Source organism: Cryptotermes secundus, unplaced genomic scaffold, assembly GCF_002891405.2.
Source record: "Cryptotermes secundus unplaced genomic scaffold, Csec_1.0 scaffold588, whole genome shotgun sequence".
In the NCBI taxonomy this organism is placed as follows: Eukaryota; Metazoa; Arthropoda; class Insecta; order Blattodea; family Kalotermitidae; genus Cryptotermes; species Cryptotermes secundus.
The window spans coordinates 525,808-542,820 of NW_019737990.1; the positions used below are offsets into that span (position 1 = coordinate 525,808).

The following is a 17,013-nucleotide window of genomic DNA, read 5'->3' on the forward strand; positions in this document are numbered from 1 at the left end:
TGTGTGTAATATATTTATTTTATAGCAGAACTTCAGTAACCTAATAGTGTATGTATGACTGATATTGTGGTGTGACACCTGAAAGCCAGAACAGTGGAGTCAGAGTAGATGTTGATTGCTTGGCAGTGACTCGGTAAGCAGGTTCCTGCAGCAATGAATAAACAAGAAACAATCGATATATTGTTGAGCCATAACAATGGAAATGGTGTTTTCTGTTGGATCCACCCAGAGACTATATAACGAGGAACCCAGGCCAGCTGAAATAGAATTGAGAGAGTCTCTTATGTAGGCAGTTGAAGATGACTGAGAAGAGATGGCAAGAAAGGAATTAGGCTGTGAAAAGAAGACTTCATGTGTGCTGCAGTTACAGTGAGACTGGTATAATTGCTGTGTTGGAATCCATTTCCAGGAAATGACTACTGAAGACTGAGAACCCTAGTGTGTGTGTGTGTAACGGTGAACTGTCAAGTGTATAGATCAGCGATAGCACAGTGTCACTTGTAATTGCAAGTTTGGTGTATAAATGCAGTAAATCCAATCCAAACCCCATCTAATAATCGCAGAAAACCCTAACACATGTCAGTATTGATATTGCGGCAACAAATACTCACACAGCAGTGAAGGAATTGGAGAATAGACACACAACAATAAAGAAACCATGGAGACAGTGGTTCATGTCGAGGCTAGCTGGACAAGCCAGAGCAGTCTGTAAGCAGACAGATGATAACCAGTGGTGACCGACTCATCTAGGAGTCAATATCCAGGATTCACAGTCATGAAAGGTGGAGTGAAGTTTACTTTTGAGTCAGTCGATGACCAGTAAAGCCTTTTGCACGGGAAGCAGAGGGCACTGTTGGGAGCCATTACCAGGCAGCACATAGTGAAGTTTAGAATACTTAGTGCATACCATTGTGAATTGTAAAGTGTATACATTCATGGCGCTGTTATAGTTACTTTTAGTTATGGTTTGTGAGAGTCCAATAAATCCAATTACCAATCCAAACCCCATATCTGGTCACTAAATATGTGACACACAACAATAGAAAACACTGTCTCCATTCTCAGAATTAGCAGGGTTTTGGACTTTGGCCATGATCCAGCAGTCTTAAAAACTAGAGAATGCAACATTTCAGAAACTGGATCTGTTTCCGTCCTCAGAAAGAGCTCACATCAATAGAGAGGTTAGCTCTTCCTAAGGGACCCAACAGAGTAGATGTCTCCTCACCTGAGGACAGAAACAGATTCAGTTTCCAAAACGTTGTGTTCTGTAGTTTGTGGAATACTGGACAATGGACAAAGTTCAAAAACTTGGTAATTCTAAGTATTGTACACCGTCATCAGAACCCTTTAGAATTTTCTGTCTTCATGGCTTCTCTATTGTGTCTGTTCATAAGCAAATCCTCCATTGTCATACATGTATTTGTTGCTGTGGGAATGTGTTCACAGAGCCATTGGCTAGCAATAGATGTCTTCTCTGGTTCTGCTATCCCAATTTTCAGCTTTCATGCTGTATCCTTTTGTCCTCACTTGTGTGACAATGTTTCCTTACAGTGAACCTTTCATATTCATATTTTTATTGGTTCCAGAAATCCTCATTTTGCAATACAGCCTCCAGATATAGAACAAGTCAAATTATTTGTATAAGAGTCAACAATATTATAATATTTAACTACATACACAAATTGTGTACATGTCCAACATACCATATAAAACTATATTAAAAATTTAAGACAACATAAATTCCTCAACAGATTAACCAATTCAATCCATTTCACATCAATCAATCAACCAATCCATTCTTCCTTCCTCATCAAATCACTGTCATAGGAAAACGTTTCATACACATTAAACATACAATAGTTCAATTTCTATAATTAAAAATAAAAACCCCCCTTTTTATTGTATAATTTTATTCCCATGTTCAGTACTCCTTTCTTATAGGCATTTGTTCTGCAAAACTGAGCATGGAGATTTAACTTCTGGCATGTATTGTGATTATGAACTATGTTATTTTGTTCTAACTTTTCTAAATGTAGTTTAACATGGCATACTATTCCAAATATATACATACAAGGTAGTGGAAGTAAGTTTAAATCCTTAAAAAGTTGTCTCCATGAAGCTAATCTACTCACACCACTGATTATTCTAACAATTCGTTTCTGCAATTTAAGTATAATTTTACTTTTTGGGTCGCTACCCCAGAAAATTAAACCATACTTCAAATAAGCATGGAAGTGAGCATAAACCTTTGTCAATGCCAGTATGAAAGAATCTAGGAAGTGGTTTCAGCTAAATTGAACTTCAGTCTCACTGACCAGGTTGTGTAGCGTTAATGTCCTAAACTTCTATTCATAAGGTATCTAGTTTGAATCTTAGTCACGTTACTAGTCACCTTAAATTAAGCCTTATGGTGCTTGAAGAGTTCCTTGCAGCACAGTGTGGCTGCTTTCTTTACATACTTAACCATTCAGTAGAATCTACCCATCACAGTAGATGCTGTAATATTGCTACAGTTAAAGCAGCATCTCGAATGAACTCAGAATCCATAAAGATAATATGTGCAAATATAGTGTAAAATCCACCAATTGAGTTCCATCATAAGGGATATAATACCATGTAGTTCATTGAAAGTCAACAAGTGTTTTGGAGGAACATGCCATCTCCATCTTCAGGGTCGAAGAATAAGCCAAGCAAGAAACCAGTGTGAAGCAGAGAGAAAGCTCTGCTTGCTACCTGCTTCACGCTGTTTTCTTCCTTAGTTGCTATCATACAGAAAGCTAAATATAGTTTCTTTGTGGTCCAAACGAGTTGTGTATCTTTGTGAGGTGAGTCTCACACAAAATATCGGGGTGCAATTTTAGTCTTCAAGGTGGGGAGGTTTTGTCACATAATTTCATACCACAAACACTAAAAAGCTAACACCAGGCTGACAGTAAATATTGTGATATATTCTAAGTGATTGTAATGTTTGCTATGTCCATTGTTCTCCGAGTTAATAATCGGGTAATGTAAGTATACATGATATAAAATATGAATAAGGGAAGGAGGAAGCTATAAATTTGCCTAGAGTTACTATTTCTCATTTCACTGTAATAATTCGTGCAATTAGGCGCTGGCTTCTGTCTGTGGAGCCTGAGGTTCAGTTCCAGATGGCTTGCATTGCTGTATTCAGGTACTGAGTTCCATGTGAAATTAATGGCGGATTTTGTATTTGGGGAATCCTGCCCCTCTTTTGTAATAAATTCAATGTACTTCTACATTATTTATCAACATTTTCTTGTTTTTCGTATACAAATATAAATAAAAGTCTTAAATATTTTATATAGTTTATGTGCTTGCTCTGGAAATGTAATGTGTGATTGATGAGTTTGTTTCAAGTTTGTTTACTCTAAATATGCCGCTGGTAAGAGGAGGTTATGTTTTATGCTATAAATGCATGCCTATTATGGATCCATATGTAAGGTAAAAATGTAATTATGTAGGTGGCTGTAACATCAGTGCAATCTTGCTCTTGTAGATGGCAGTAATATTTCACATCGAGCGCGCAGGCATTGGAGCAGTCATTTGTTCTGTGAAATTACATGTTCACACCCGCTTTCACCCCTCTCAGCTTTAGCTCAAAATCTCGCGCATTCAAATGAAAAATGGCAAAAGGGACGTGTCAGCGAATTAAATGTATTTATTGTATTTCAGAATCATTTAGTATGTTGAATGTGTAGAAGACGGTAGAATTTTAATGTGGACGTAAATTTGTGCACCGCTTACCATGGTATGTAAAATTTATCTTTGTACAGACATGCACATGGCTTAATAATGTGCCTGGTGTGGAGCTATGAATGTTATTTGTTAATAATTTTGTGCATATTGCTTATCATGAAATTCACGCAATGCTATTACGGAGTTTTCACACCTTCTGCTGAACGTATTGTATAACATAAAAGATTATAATTCTGGTTTTCATAACAGCAGCAAATGCAATTTAAACTACTCAATAATATAAATTACTTTAAATGTTAGCTGGAATTGTAAGCAGTCTAAAGTTTGGTCATGTAATAATTTGTAAAACATTTTTTATTCACCGTGTTTGTTACATTTTGTTTGGTTTGAAAGATATTTCGGTGTTTAATGCGGTTTATCAGGAATATGTAATTTAGGTTAGAAATGCAGGTCTGATTGAGGTAGACCTATAGTTGTATTACTTTTTCCAAGTTTTTAAAAGAATTTTCGTTTTGGAGCCTGCTCATATACCCAAGTACCTGCCGGATCTAATTTCATATCTGAGTGATTAATGAGAGTTGTAGCCCATTGCATGAACATGACACTACCAGCAAAGTTAATGATTTTCAACAAGAACTTGTATGATAAGATAATATTATAATAAGATCTATTTTGATGCAGATAACTAACATGAAAGAGGTAAATCTTGTTGGAGACCCTAACAATATATGCAGTACCCAATGCAAGCTGTTCATAACAGTTACACATGGGGGGGGTTAACTTTTTTCATCTAGTTTGTCTTGGTTCTTAAATTGCTTATTCTTATAGATGCATAAACTAAACAGTCATTGCACATTTATGCAGAAGATAATTTTAAATTGTTTGGGCTACTGAAGCTGATGTGAGGAATATAATTTAGTTGAATCTAGTGAGGGAATTGCTAAGGTACATTTTACTGAAATACTGGGGAAATAATCAGAAATATTATATACGTAATAAGGTTGAACATCAGAAAGATGTTTCCATTGTGAACGTTAGTAGCTTGCTGCCTGCTTCTGCTGGTTTCTTGCTTGGCTTTTAGGCTTACGTGGAGGTCACATGTTGCTCAGAAATGCTGGACTCTGCACACTGTTACAATCCAGAAGACTGTACTTTTGATAGTCTCTGCCTTAGGAACCTCAAATCCAACATGTTTCCATTAGTTCAGGATGGGGAAAACATTAGTCAACTATTTGAGATTTGATGTTCTCATGGTGGTAAATTTGAAGATTATTGCCGTTTGGGATGTGAGACTGTGCACTTGTAGAAAGGTGCCAATGTTACAGAGGAATCTATTGCCTCTATCTGCAGGGTGGGGTCTCTCTTCTGAACTGTGAATTTGGAAACAGTAAGTTTCTCTGAAATGCTGGTGATGTCTGCTGCATTTTAGAGTGTGAATAAATAAAAATTCTTCACTGGCCAAGGAATGTGAATACTAAATACTGGATAATGTAGTGTGTGCCACACGAAAAAGCATCACTTAGTGTTGTGGTGGGTGGTAATATTAAATTGGTTTAAATTATAAGTTTTGAAGACTGATGGAGATAACTGTAAGACATGTATGTGCCATAGTACATTTAACTCATTTGAAAAATGATACAGTACATTGTTGTTTATATTTTGATATCATATTACTAGGCAAGCGATGTGGAATCATTGGTGGCCTTAGAGGCTTTAATGAATGAATTCTTTGCCCCTGGCACGAGCAATGAAAGGAAGAAAGAAATAGAAGGTGTTTTGCACAACTTTAGTAGCCAGCGAGGTGCGTGGAAGCACTGCCTAAATTTCATGTCACATTCTACAAACCAGTATGTGTGTATGTATAGCTTAACAACTATTGAGGTAAGAATTTCTAATGCTTCTCACTCATATTGGATACCTAATTAATTTGTTCTAATGAAAGTATTCCTAAGCTGAATGGATGTGTAGAATCAAAACAGCATTCTTTTAAAATTGTGCAAGTTCATGTACATCTCTTTGCTTATATATATTTGCCTTTCATATGATTTATTGTTCCCCTAGTGTTGTTTTTGTTTTGTACACATTGCAACTATATGGCTCGGCCAGGCAGTAACGCTAAAGACATGTAAAGACATTTCCACAATCCTTCCTTGATTTCTTGAAAGCCCTTTCCACTCTTCTTGATGTTGTTTGGTATCATCTGAACTATCTTGTGCCAGGTCATCCCATACATTTCTTGCCTTTAAATGTTAATTCTAGTGGCCTTCTTGGCATTCTTAATGTATCAGTTCTTTTTGAAGTGGCTAAGCCATCGTATTTCTTTTTGAAATCTGTTAACAAATGTTATACTCCAACTCCTATTAAGAATTCCATTTCTGATTTCTCATAAATTATGATTGGAAATTGTACTGGAACTGTATTTAGTGACATATTTCACTTGTAGTCATTAATAAAATGAAGCAGATTTCCTTTGTATTAAGTTAAATTCTCACCAGAAAAAGAAATAAATTCTTGGCCCTGCATATTTATAGTGAGTATTAATTATAAAGGTAAAGCTATTCCTGTAACAGCCCCCTGATGGTGTCTCTACTTTGACGTAGTGGAGGGGCTTGTGTGGTCAAATGACCCTGAGAACTGTGTCGGCAGTAGCATAGCTACTGGTAGGGCCACCCATGCTGGACAGGCGAAGGGGATGACTCAGACTAAAAGAGATACCCTGGTCCTCCATTTTGGGTTTTGGGTGAGGGGCTGATGACCTCTCACCGTAAAAAATATAAATGTCTCGAAACCTGGAATCAAGCCTCGGAAACCTCAACAGAATGGAAGACGACAATTGGCAAAGAATATGGACTACTCTCTAGTTACATGGAATGTGAAAACCCTCAATAAACTTGGTGCCATGAAATCAGTACTAGAACAGATAGATAAGTACAATATGAAAATCACAGCCATACAGGAAATTAGATGGCTGGGTAAAGGAATCATGGACTTATCCTTTAAGAGCCGGCATTTAAACCCCCCACGACTGCGCTGCTGCCGGAGTTAATTTGACGTTGCCCTTTTAATATTGTAGACTTTCAGAAAAAACTACATATTTTCCGTTCTATGCAGCTTAGAAATACGAACTAAAAACCGCCTGAAAGAGAATGAAATTTCCTACAATATACCTATGACAATTTTTACATATAAAAATTAACTGTAATTGTTATGTCATGAAATTCAAAATATACTCTCTATTATATGTGTAATGAAATTCCAAAAGACTTACCCATAAGTTTTTCTTCAAATTTGAGACGTCGTTATATCCAAAATACATTGACACTATACACCAAAATGTTTGGTCAGACTGTACACGAGTTTCAACTCGTTGCGTCGTGTAAGTTTACGCTACTATAGATACTGCGTGCGGGAGCGCGGAGAGGCAGAGTTTGCTTCAGCGCGTTGTGAAGGTCACACAGACCTCACTTCTCATACGCTGGTAGACAATCTGGTTCAGTCTCTCGCTTAGCGAACAAACAGGAAGTTATTGTTTCTATCTGGCTGGCCGGACAGTGTTGTCAATGTTCAGTTCCAGATGACTCAATGAAAAATCTTGGCTTCCCCAGAGAAACAGTCCGCCACTGACTCACAAGCTGATAATTCAGACACTCACTAAACACGTCACACTTCCTTGAGAGCTACAGAAGCAGTGATCTGCCCGCACAGAGGAATGTTGGGTCAGCTTTTCTGTGAAGAAGCTTCCACTCTGTTTGGCTGACNGAAGAAAAAGAAGAGGAGGTCAAAGACTCTTTCTATCAACAAATGGAAGAGACATATGATTCAATTCCAAGTAATGACATGAAGGTTGTTTTAGGGGATCTTAACACCAAAATAGGTAAAGAGAAGGAATACAGAGGAGTAATTGGGACAGAAAGTTTACATGATACAACCAACCATAATGGAATAAAATTAATAGATTTTGCAGAATTTGATTGGTTTCATTCTGGTCCGTCACACTAACAATTACAAATATAAATCACTCCGTCCAATGTGACCTGTAAGTTTTTTACTATATGAATACTTAGCACCCTCTTTACTACATGAAAACTTAACACCCTTTTTACTACATGAAAACTTAACACCCTTTACTACATGAAAACTTAACTGTTAAGTTTTCATGTAGTAAAAAACTTACAGGTCACATTGGACGGAGTGATTTATATTTGTGATTTTGCAGAAAATAAGAACTTGATCATCAGCTCTACATACTTCCTGCACAAAAATATACATAAAAGAACATGGGCAGCACCGGATGGGGTAACCTTCAATAAAATAGATCATGTCCTCATAGAGAAGTGATTTGCGACGAATATCCTGGACATAAGAACATTAAGAGGGGCCAACTGTGATAGTGATCATTATTTAGTACAGGTCAAATATATATGTAAAATAAGTTGTCAAAGATCTAAGCAGTATGAGAAATGTAAGAAATTTAATATTGACAAGATTATGGACAGTGATAAGAGAGAAGCATTTCAAAATAAAATGAAAGAACTTAATGACAATAGAGCAAATAAAGAAGTAATGGTAGAAGGGATATGGGTAGATTTTAAAACCGCAATAATTACAGAAGCTGAGAGGACTCTGGGATATCAAGAGAAACAGGATAATAGAAAATGGTTCTACAGGGAATGTAGGGAGAGTATAGACCTCAAGAATAAGAAATATATGGAATATATGGAAAGACCAACAAGAGCAAGAAATGAGGTGTATAAAGAAGCAAGAAGGAAAGCAGACAAGATTTGCAAGAAAAAGAAACAGGCCTTTCTAAATGAGCAATTACTGCAAATGGAAGAAGACGTCAAAAATAACAAAACCAAAAATGCCTTTGGTCGAATCAAATATATGAAAGAAGGTTTCAAACCCAAAACAGAATTTATCCGAGACAAAAAAGTCTTCTAATAAATAATAAAACAGAGATTATGAATACATGATTGGTTTCAAGCTAATTCATTGACACTAAACTTTGATAAAGCATATTTTATACAATTTTTGGCTAAGAATAGCTGTTCAGTGGATATGTAGTATATTGACTATGGTAACAATCAGATTGCTAAATCTACTAATATCAGATTTCTTGGATTAATTATTGACAATATGTTGTCAAGGAAAGAACATGTCGACTGGCTTATGTCTAAATTAGGTTCAGCCTGTTATGCAGTCAGGGCTTTTCAACCTTGTATGTCACAGGAAACAATAAGAATGATTTATTTCTCATATTTTCATTCTGTTATGACTTACGGTATAATTTTCTGGGACAATTCTTCCAATAGTATTCATATTTTTAGGCTACAGAAAAGGGCAATTAGAATTGTTACTAATTCTAGAAGTGGAGACTCTTGCAGGGAATTGTTTAACCCTTACACTGCTGTGGTCGACATATATCAATCTCTGAAAAACATGGCGTCCTATAGTTTTAAATAAAGTTGTGGACTTAGGTCAAGATGTGACATAGTGATAAGACTAGGGTAGTAAATTATGTACTTTTTTGGCCACCTTGGACAACGCTGATTTAAATGGACTTTTCCCCTGTGAAAAATACTGAATAATTCAACATTTTTGCAACTTCTGATGCCTGTTCCCTGTCTGAGGTAAGAGTAGTTACATTTTATCACAAATTTTCATACTTTGCACTTAAATTATTTATAAAAGATTTATTCAAAAATAATTCAGCACATAGAGTACTGAGAGTTACTTAACATACTAGCAGTGAGAGGGTTAAGAAACTGAAAATTTTACCCCTCCAATCACAGTACATAGTATTTTCCTCTTATTTATGGTTAAAAATAGAGAACAATTTTAATCTAACTCTGAGATTCGTAGCATTAAGACAGGACACAATAAGAATTTCCATTATCCAATATTTAATTTAACAGTATTTCAAAAAGGACATACTATTTTGGAATCAAGGTTTTTAGTTAGCTAATGACATGAAACAGTTTAAATTTGCTTTAAAAAGATTTCTACTTATAACTTCATTCTACTCATTTGAAGAATGTTTTAACTTCAATATTAATTAACAATCTTGGTCTGTTATACGCTGATGCCGAGTAGTATATTTTTATATTTGATTATTGTAGTCTTGTTTCATAGTAGTATGTTGCATGCTTTTACATAAGCTATCTCTATAACAGGCTGTGAAGGCCCATAGGGTTGTGAGATGTTGGGGGTCCCACATTATCTAGACAGTTGATTTACAGATGGCAGTAAGGTTGTCAGTCTTACATGCTGGCACCCTTTACTCCCCGGTACTCATTTCTGTTATGAAATTGAGTCAACCCCAGGGCCATAGTGCAGCTGGAAGGATTAGATCAATTGAAAAAATCCACCTCATTGGGACTTTAACCCATGACCTTCTGGCTGGAAGCATAGTGCCTCAAACAACTACGCTACCGTGTGCCCCCTGCTTTTACATATATTTTATAACTCTTTAATGATTTACTCATTGTGATTTGTCTTGGATAACATGTGTAATTGTGATGGATTATGTAGAATTAATTCTTATTTATGTAACTGATGGGACACGTCTTGTTGTCTTTGACTATTTCTATATCCCCTGGTCTTCCACCCATGTAAGGATCCATGGAATGTAAATAAATGAAGGAATAAGTGAATGAATGGTACTAAGGTCTGTCAGAGGCAGAATCAACCCGAAGGCCATAGTGCAGCTGGAAGGGTTAGGTCATTTGAAAAATCCAGTGACCTCATCAAGATTTGAACCCATGACCTTCCAGCTTGTAGCATAGTGCCTCAACCAACTATGCTACTGCATACTGCATACCAGTTATGTGTAGCCTTATTAAACAAGTTAAATACCAGTTAACACATTGAGGACCGGCAGTTTAAATATTTAAATCACCCTGGGGACCGGCATTTTAAAACCCAGTACCCTAACTTGTGCACTGTTCACTTTAAAAATTAATATAAAATCTCCTAATTAATTTTATGAACGAAAATTTTTGTAGAACACTTACCAGTCCTCCTAGAAGTGCTTGAGAGTGTGATATTTCTGGAAACATTCCCCTTTGTGAAGTGACATTACACACTTGCAAATGTAGGCAGTCATACTCATTATTCTGTGAACTGCGCAAACATGGCATTGCCTAGAAGGATGCTTCCCCTTGGAATGTTCACTCTTCACAATTTTCAAGAGGGTATGTTTCCGCATATCACCTGAGAGTTGCCCAAGGGGGTCCACATGAGGCCTGCATGAGGTGAGAGTTGATGGATCTGGTCGCATTAAGTCTGTGTGTGACTCTGGTTCTGCCGCCACCATCTGGTCTGTAGCCCAGGCGTTTGCCACATTCATCAGAAATGCTTTGTATTTCAATTTTGAATGAGGGTTTAGATTTTTGTAAACCAAAAATGAATTGAAAATGGCACAATTTATAAGCCACAAGGCAACTTTCATTGTCCACTTTATTGTTTTCCTAGGAAGAGAATAATATGCCATGTATTGATCGGCTCTATTAACTCCCTTCATGAATATATTATAATCAGAAATACAAATAGGCTTCTTTACTTGTCCATGTCTCCTTTGAACATCAACCATGCTCGAATTGTGAATTGTGGAAATCATATTCACAACACGAGCATCCCTCCAGGACTGAAGAAGAATATCCACTTTCCTCCTGAATGTGGTTTCACCATGTTTCAGGGATTTACATTCCTCTTTCAGATCTGGAGGAAGACCTCTGCTCACCCTAATTGTTCCACAAACACATACTTTTCTCAAAATTCTGCAGTTACCACACTGTTATAATAATTGTCTTGATGGACATGGTAATTTTGATCAAGATAGGGTTCCAAAACGGAAACAATAGTTTCTTGTAATTTTTTGCCTTCACCAGAATAAATTTCTAAATTTCCAATATAGCCTGAAGTGCTTTCACTAACTACATGAATAAGTAGGTCATACTTTGTAAGTTTCTCAGGAGTATATGTTCGCATATGAAGCCTTCCCCTCCAAGGAATCACAGATTTGTCCAAAGACAGTTGTTGGTTTGGCTTATAAACTGTCTGAAATTTCTGAACGAAAAAGTTTAAGAAGGGCTGAATTCTGAAAAGCCTGCTTGTTGATTGTGGTTGCAGTTCATTATTATTCAAATGCAAACACCACCAAATTTGTTCAAATCTCTTACGGCTCATTAGTTTGCTGAAAATGGGAATTTCTAAAAATGGATCCCCATTAGAATGATTATTGCAAAAAAAAAAATTCATTTCTGCTGAAGTGACATCCACCCACTTCAACACCTTATAACTTCTGTCATATCCTTCATGGTGTTGGAGATAGTATCTGTCAGTTTCCTGACATAACATGTCAAAGAAACGATCTCTAAAAGACAGTTCTGCTACTTGAGACACTTGCGTTGGGTCCGATGGAATTTGTTTCACCCCTGGATTTCCAGTAAACTGTCCCAAAGTAGGCGTTTTGTCTACTTTTCCCCATGTGGCTGTCCCCTCAATGTTACTACCTGCACTTTTGTGGGAGCTACTTTCACTTTTATTGTCTGTGGCCACAATTGTTTATTGTCCCCTGTCACTACCACTGTCTGAATCACTTTCACTACTCTCACAAGGCACATCAGATCATCGGAGAACAAGTCGCATATTTCTTGTTCTCCGAAGGATCGCTTGGTCTTCAACCACTTCTGTCCTTGATTCATATTGCACTAACTTCCTGCCTGGTACATGAGAGCTTGAAGGGTCAAAGATCATTTTCCTTTTGAGGGGGAACCAAACCAGCAAGGTCAAGTTACTGCCTACTAAACAAACATTCCGGAGTAATATTACACAGTAGTCATTCATTTTGGTGGCGCCAGAGAAAGGTATAGTGTGTTACAACCTAATGTGTCCTAAAATCATGATATCATGCGACCGGTCCTCAGTGTGTTAAGTGACTGTTCTGCTCATTTTGAGTGTTCATTAATTAATTTTGTCTTGCAACTTGAATTCAGGATAATTGGTTATGTATATGTCTTCAGACACTGATCACAAAACAGTGGTTGGGCTTGATGTGGGAGGAGCGGGCACATCTTAAGGCTACATTGTACCAGTTTGCATTGGAACACCATCAGTCAGCACCTAATTTTATCAGAAACAAATTGGTGAAATTGGTGGTGGATATTGCAAGATTAGATTGGCCACATTTTTATCCAGATTTTTTCAGCAATATTTTACAGGTAAAAGCAGTAAATAAGAAATGAAAAATATATTTCATAATTTTAGCAGCATGTTTGTTTACATCCATACATATATACAGAGCTCCAGGAGTTTCCTGTAGACTAATTGTAAGCTTATACAGTTATTTTTATGCCACCTATTCTCTTTCAAACTAATAATGGGAAGTGGGTGACCATTTCAGTGTTCCTGCCTATATGAATCACTGTTGAATGTCTAATGTTGCCTCTTATGAAATATTTCACTTTCTTAACCCTTTTATAGTTACAGACAATTTTAAAATTATTATTTATATCAGCAAATCTTGTTCAGTGAGAATTAATGTCTACGTTTATGGTATTAATACTGGGCATTGTGATTGGGTAGTAAAAAGTTGAAATTATTTTCTGGAAATGCTTTACATGTGCAATATTTTTATATTTATCTGCAAATATTTTTAGAGATTTCAGAAATTTAAAACTTGCTGCCTTTATTCATCACCCTGGTGATGTCTTATTTCATTCTAATATGCGTTATCATTATCTCCTTGACTGTAAATGTGCATAAATGGTTATGAAATTATTTTGTGATTTCATGGTAATGTTCTGTAGACTTACTTCTGTATAATCAGAAGTTAATTATTATCAAGCACCCATCTAGATGTGTCACTTGTTTGCCTGTTCTGACTTCATTTGTCAAGCAGTCTCTTCAAAGGTTTTCTCCATTTCCTTGATCCAGGCAGTTTCTAATGTTTAATAGCTCAGAAGTCTACCGTATTTCTTTGCATTCTCCCGACATGTTGAATCCAGTTGGTTCTTTGACTATATGTTGATATTTTACACAACATTGGTTCAGTTTTAAGTCTTTTAATATAGCTGCATTTCTTTTATGGTCCATCCAAGTGTAGTTTGCCATTGGTCTCATAAATTTAATTGTATTGTCTGTAATTTGTTGTTTATTCTTGTTTTGCTTCATGTGGGTTCTTGGCTGCAAAATGCCTTTTTGTTATTGTTATTTTCCAGTTGAAGTTGTCAATCCCATGTTTTTTCTTAATTTATTTACTCTGTGGATCAATATCTATAGAATAATCATCAGAAATTAATACATTATTTACTGACAGTTAATTCAGACTCCAGATACAACTGTGCTGGGCTTGGTATTCTTACAAACTGCTTCAGAAGAATTGGTTTGTCCATGGGAAGATCTGAGCGTATCACGCAAGGAAGAACTGCGGCGCTTGCTCCTAGCCCATATACCTCAGGTGTTCAATATGCTTACAGGTATTACCTTCAGTTCAAATATGACATAGTATCACATTTGACTGTAACATCAAAATTTAGAAAGCTATGATCTCATATTGAGGCAGTGAAAGCATATTTATGGATTATTAATGCAAGAAGAGTTCTGTCCTCTGGGATATAAAACCATGTAGTCCAGTGAAAGCTAGCCGATGTTTCGGAGGATCATATCACCTCCATCTTCACAGTTGAAGAGTAAGCCAATTAAGAAACCAGTATGAAACAGGCCTCTATTTAAGGCAATATGCCCTTCTGAGGTGTCGGTTGACTTTCACCAGACTATGAGCGATATTAGAAAAGTAAGGGCACATGTCCAGGAAAAATGTGATTTTTTTTTTAAGAAATGACATTGTTTCCATGTGAGATAGGAACCGTATATCAGGGCAGAGTTCACTGGCCACAGTCAGGGCAACATTGTGCTTGCAGGGTGTGTTTAAAATGGCCATGTCTATTAAAAATCCTGCCAAATGTGAGGTTCGTGCAGTAATTTCATTTCTTCACATGAAAGGAGAAACTGCAGCAGAATTTCATCACCTACTTGTTTCTGTTTACGGCAAAAATGTTAGGAACAGGCAAAACGTGGCAAAATGGTGGTGTGACTCTGCAGCAGGAAGAACTGATGTTCATGATGAAATAAGGAGTGGAAGGCCATCAATTGTCACTGTTGAAATCATCCAGAAAATTAATGAAAACTGATGATGCTGACAGATGTTTAACCATTGGCAGATGATCACAAGAAAAATTGAGTGGCTGCGGTGCAGGCATTCCTTGCATGTTACAAGGATCAAGGTGACAACTTTTTGGACTGTATTGTGATGGGAGATGAAACTTGGGTATCTCGTCACACATCTGAGAATAAGCGAAAATCGATGCAATGGCACCACACACACTCACCAACAATGAAAAAATTCAAAACCTCACCATCAGACTGAAAACTCATGGCAACCATCTTCTAGGACAGGGAGGAGCCACTTCTCAGTTTTTTGCCTTGAGAAGATATCAAAAATGATTCTGCTTACTGTGAGATGCTCAAGAAACTATTAGGCTATTCAAAACAAGTGGAGGGGAATACTGACATGAGCAGTCTGCGTACTGCATGATAACGCATGTCTGCTCACTGCTTGAGCTACGCAGGAGTTGTTACAATCCTTCAAGTGTGAAGTATTGGCCCATCCACCACACAGCCCAGACCTTGCATCAAGTGACTATCGCTTGTTTTCTAAATTGATGGAAAGTCTAGCTGGAAAGACTTTTTCGGATGATGATGAGGTTCAAGACGCAGTGATGACATGGCTAAGAGAGCAGGTGGGAGATTTCTGTGACACTAGAATAAAAAAGAAACTCATTCCCAGGCTCACTAAGTGCATTGTGATCCATTGTGACAATGTTGAAAAGTAAATAAAGGTGTATTGTAAAAGTGGTACAAATGAATAAAAAAAATGCTTTACAAATATTTTCCAGACTTTTTATTTTACTTTCCAAGTAGCCTTCATACATGGCATCAAATTCCCAAAAATAGAACTGTTCATAGTCATTGCTGTGGGAACTTCAAATCCAGTATTCATATAAGATTTTCCCACTACAATATCTTTCTATTTCCTGGTTCTGTCTATTGTTATCAATAATATTTTTTCCTATCTTAAGGAGATTTGACCAATTCATTCTTTGGAACATGTTTTATTCTGCTGTGAATGAAAGAAATTTCAGAGTAGTTTTTTCCAGTAAATGTATATTGATGCTTACACTGTTGTTCTCATTGATTTGTTGGGTTAGCATAGCAGTTACTCTTTAGATAAAATTATTGAGCTGGTGTAGCAGTAACAGCATAGACTCATATGCAGGTTGAATTTTGGCCAAGGCAGTCGTTATTCTGACTGAGGTATTTATGATTTTTCTCCAGCCCTCCAGGCAAATTCTGGAGTGGTACCTTGGTTATGCCATGACCACTTCCTTCAAAATCCTTTCAAATACATTGTTTATCATCCTATCATTTGACGGTACATAGTGTAGGTGCTGAGAGCATCAGAAAATGGCTCCCCAAGTAATGTTATGATAACATTTCTGGCCATGCCATGGCTCAGATGGTTAGCCACCAACTTCCCACCGTAGCAGCCCAGTTTCAGTCCCAGGTCAAGTGGGATTTATGGCAGAAATATTGGCACTGGTGCACTTTTCTTCTGAGTGCTTCAGTTTCCCCTGTCAATTCTCATACCACCAATTTTTCCACAGTCATTAATCACCCTATAATCAACATTATATAGTCTCTATGCTGAAAGTGTTGTTAAATATCAAACTTCAGATGGCCCGGTTTTACCAGCCTCTGATGGTAGGTGAATGGAGAATTGGATGAAAGACAGTTGACAAGGGAAAACATTTTAAATTGTTACATCATGAATGTTTTGTTTGAAATCAGATTTTACAGTAATGCCTTCCTAAATAGTCACACTTCTGGACAAATTTGTGTCTAGTTATAGCTCTGCCCATTTTAGAGGTATGATTGTTCACATATGTGACCAAATTTAGAAGTCCCTGTGTTGATAACAAAGTTTACAGGAACATGGTAAACATTTTTTGGAACAAATATTGTCAGTTCTATACAGGATGTCCCAGGAGGAATGGACCAAACTTCGGGAGGGTGTTCCTTATGTTAAAGTATGCCGATATAACCCAAAACACCTATGTCCAAAGTTGAACGGTTACGGAGATAATGGCCAGAGAAGTGTCAAACTTTGACCGGTGTTACACACTTGTTGATTACAAAATACATATTAAAACTGGCAGGAATATGTGGATTCTGTAA

The 17,013-nt window shown here is 36.8% G+C and overlaps 1 protein-coding gene across 6 annotated transcripts in view; it reads left to right on the forward strand.

The window, feature by feature from the left end:
* Positions 1-2,673: 2,673 nt before the first annotated feature.
* Positions 2,674-17,013, forward strand: part of LOC111870648 (exportin-6-A) — a 42,962-nt gene continuing 28,622 nt past the window's right edge. Inside the window, exons 1-5 of one of the 6 annotated variants that reach the window (XM_033753947.1) lie at positions 3,784-4,416; positions 5,068-5,247; positions 5,395-5,598; positions 12,741-12,938; positions 14,036-14,195. In XM_033753947.1, the coding sequence (XP_033609838.1) occupies positions 5,434-5,598; positions 12,741-12,938; positions 14,036-14,195 (523 nt within the window). In that variant the 5' untranslated portion in view covers positions 3,784-4,416; positions 5,068-5,247; positions 5,395-5,433. The other 5 variants (XM_023863113.2, XM_033753949.1, XM_023863112.2 and 2 more) reach the window with 5 other exon arrangements.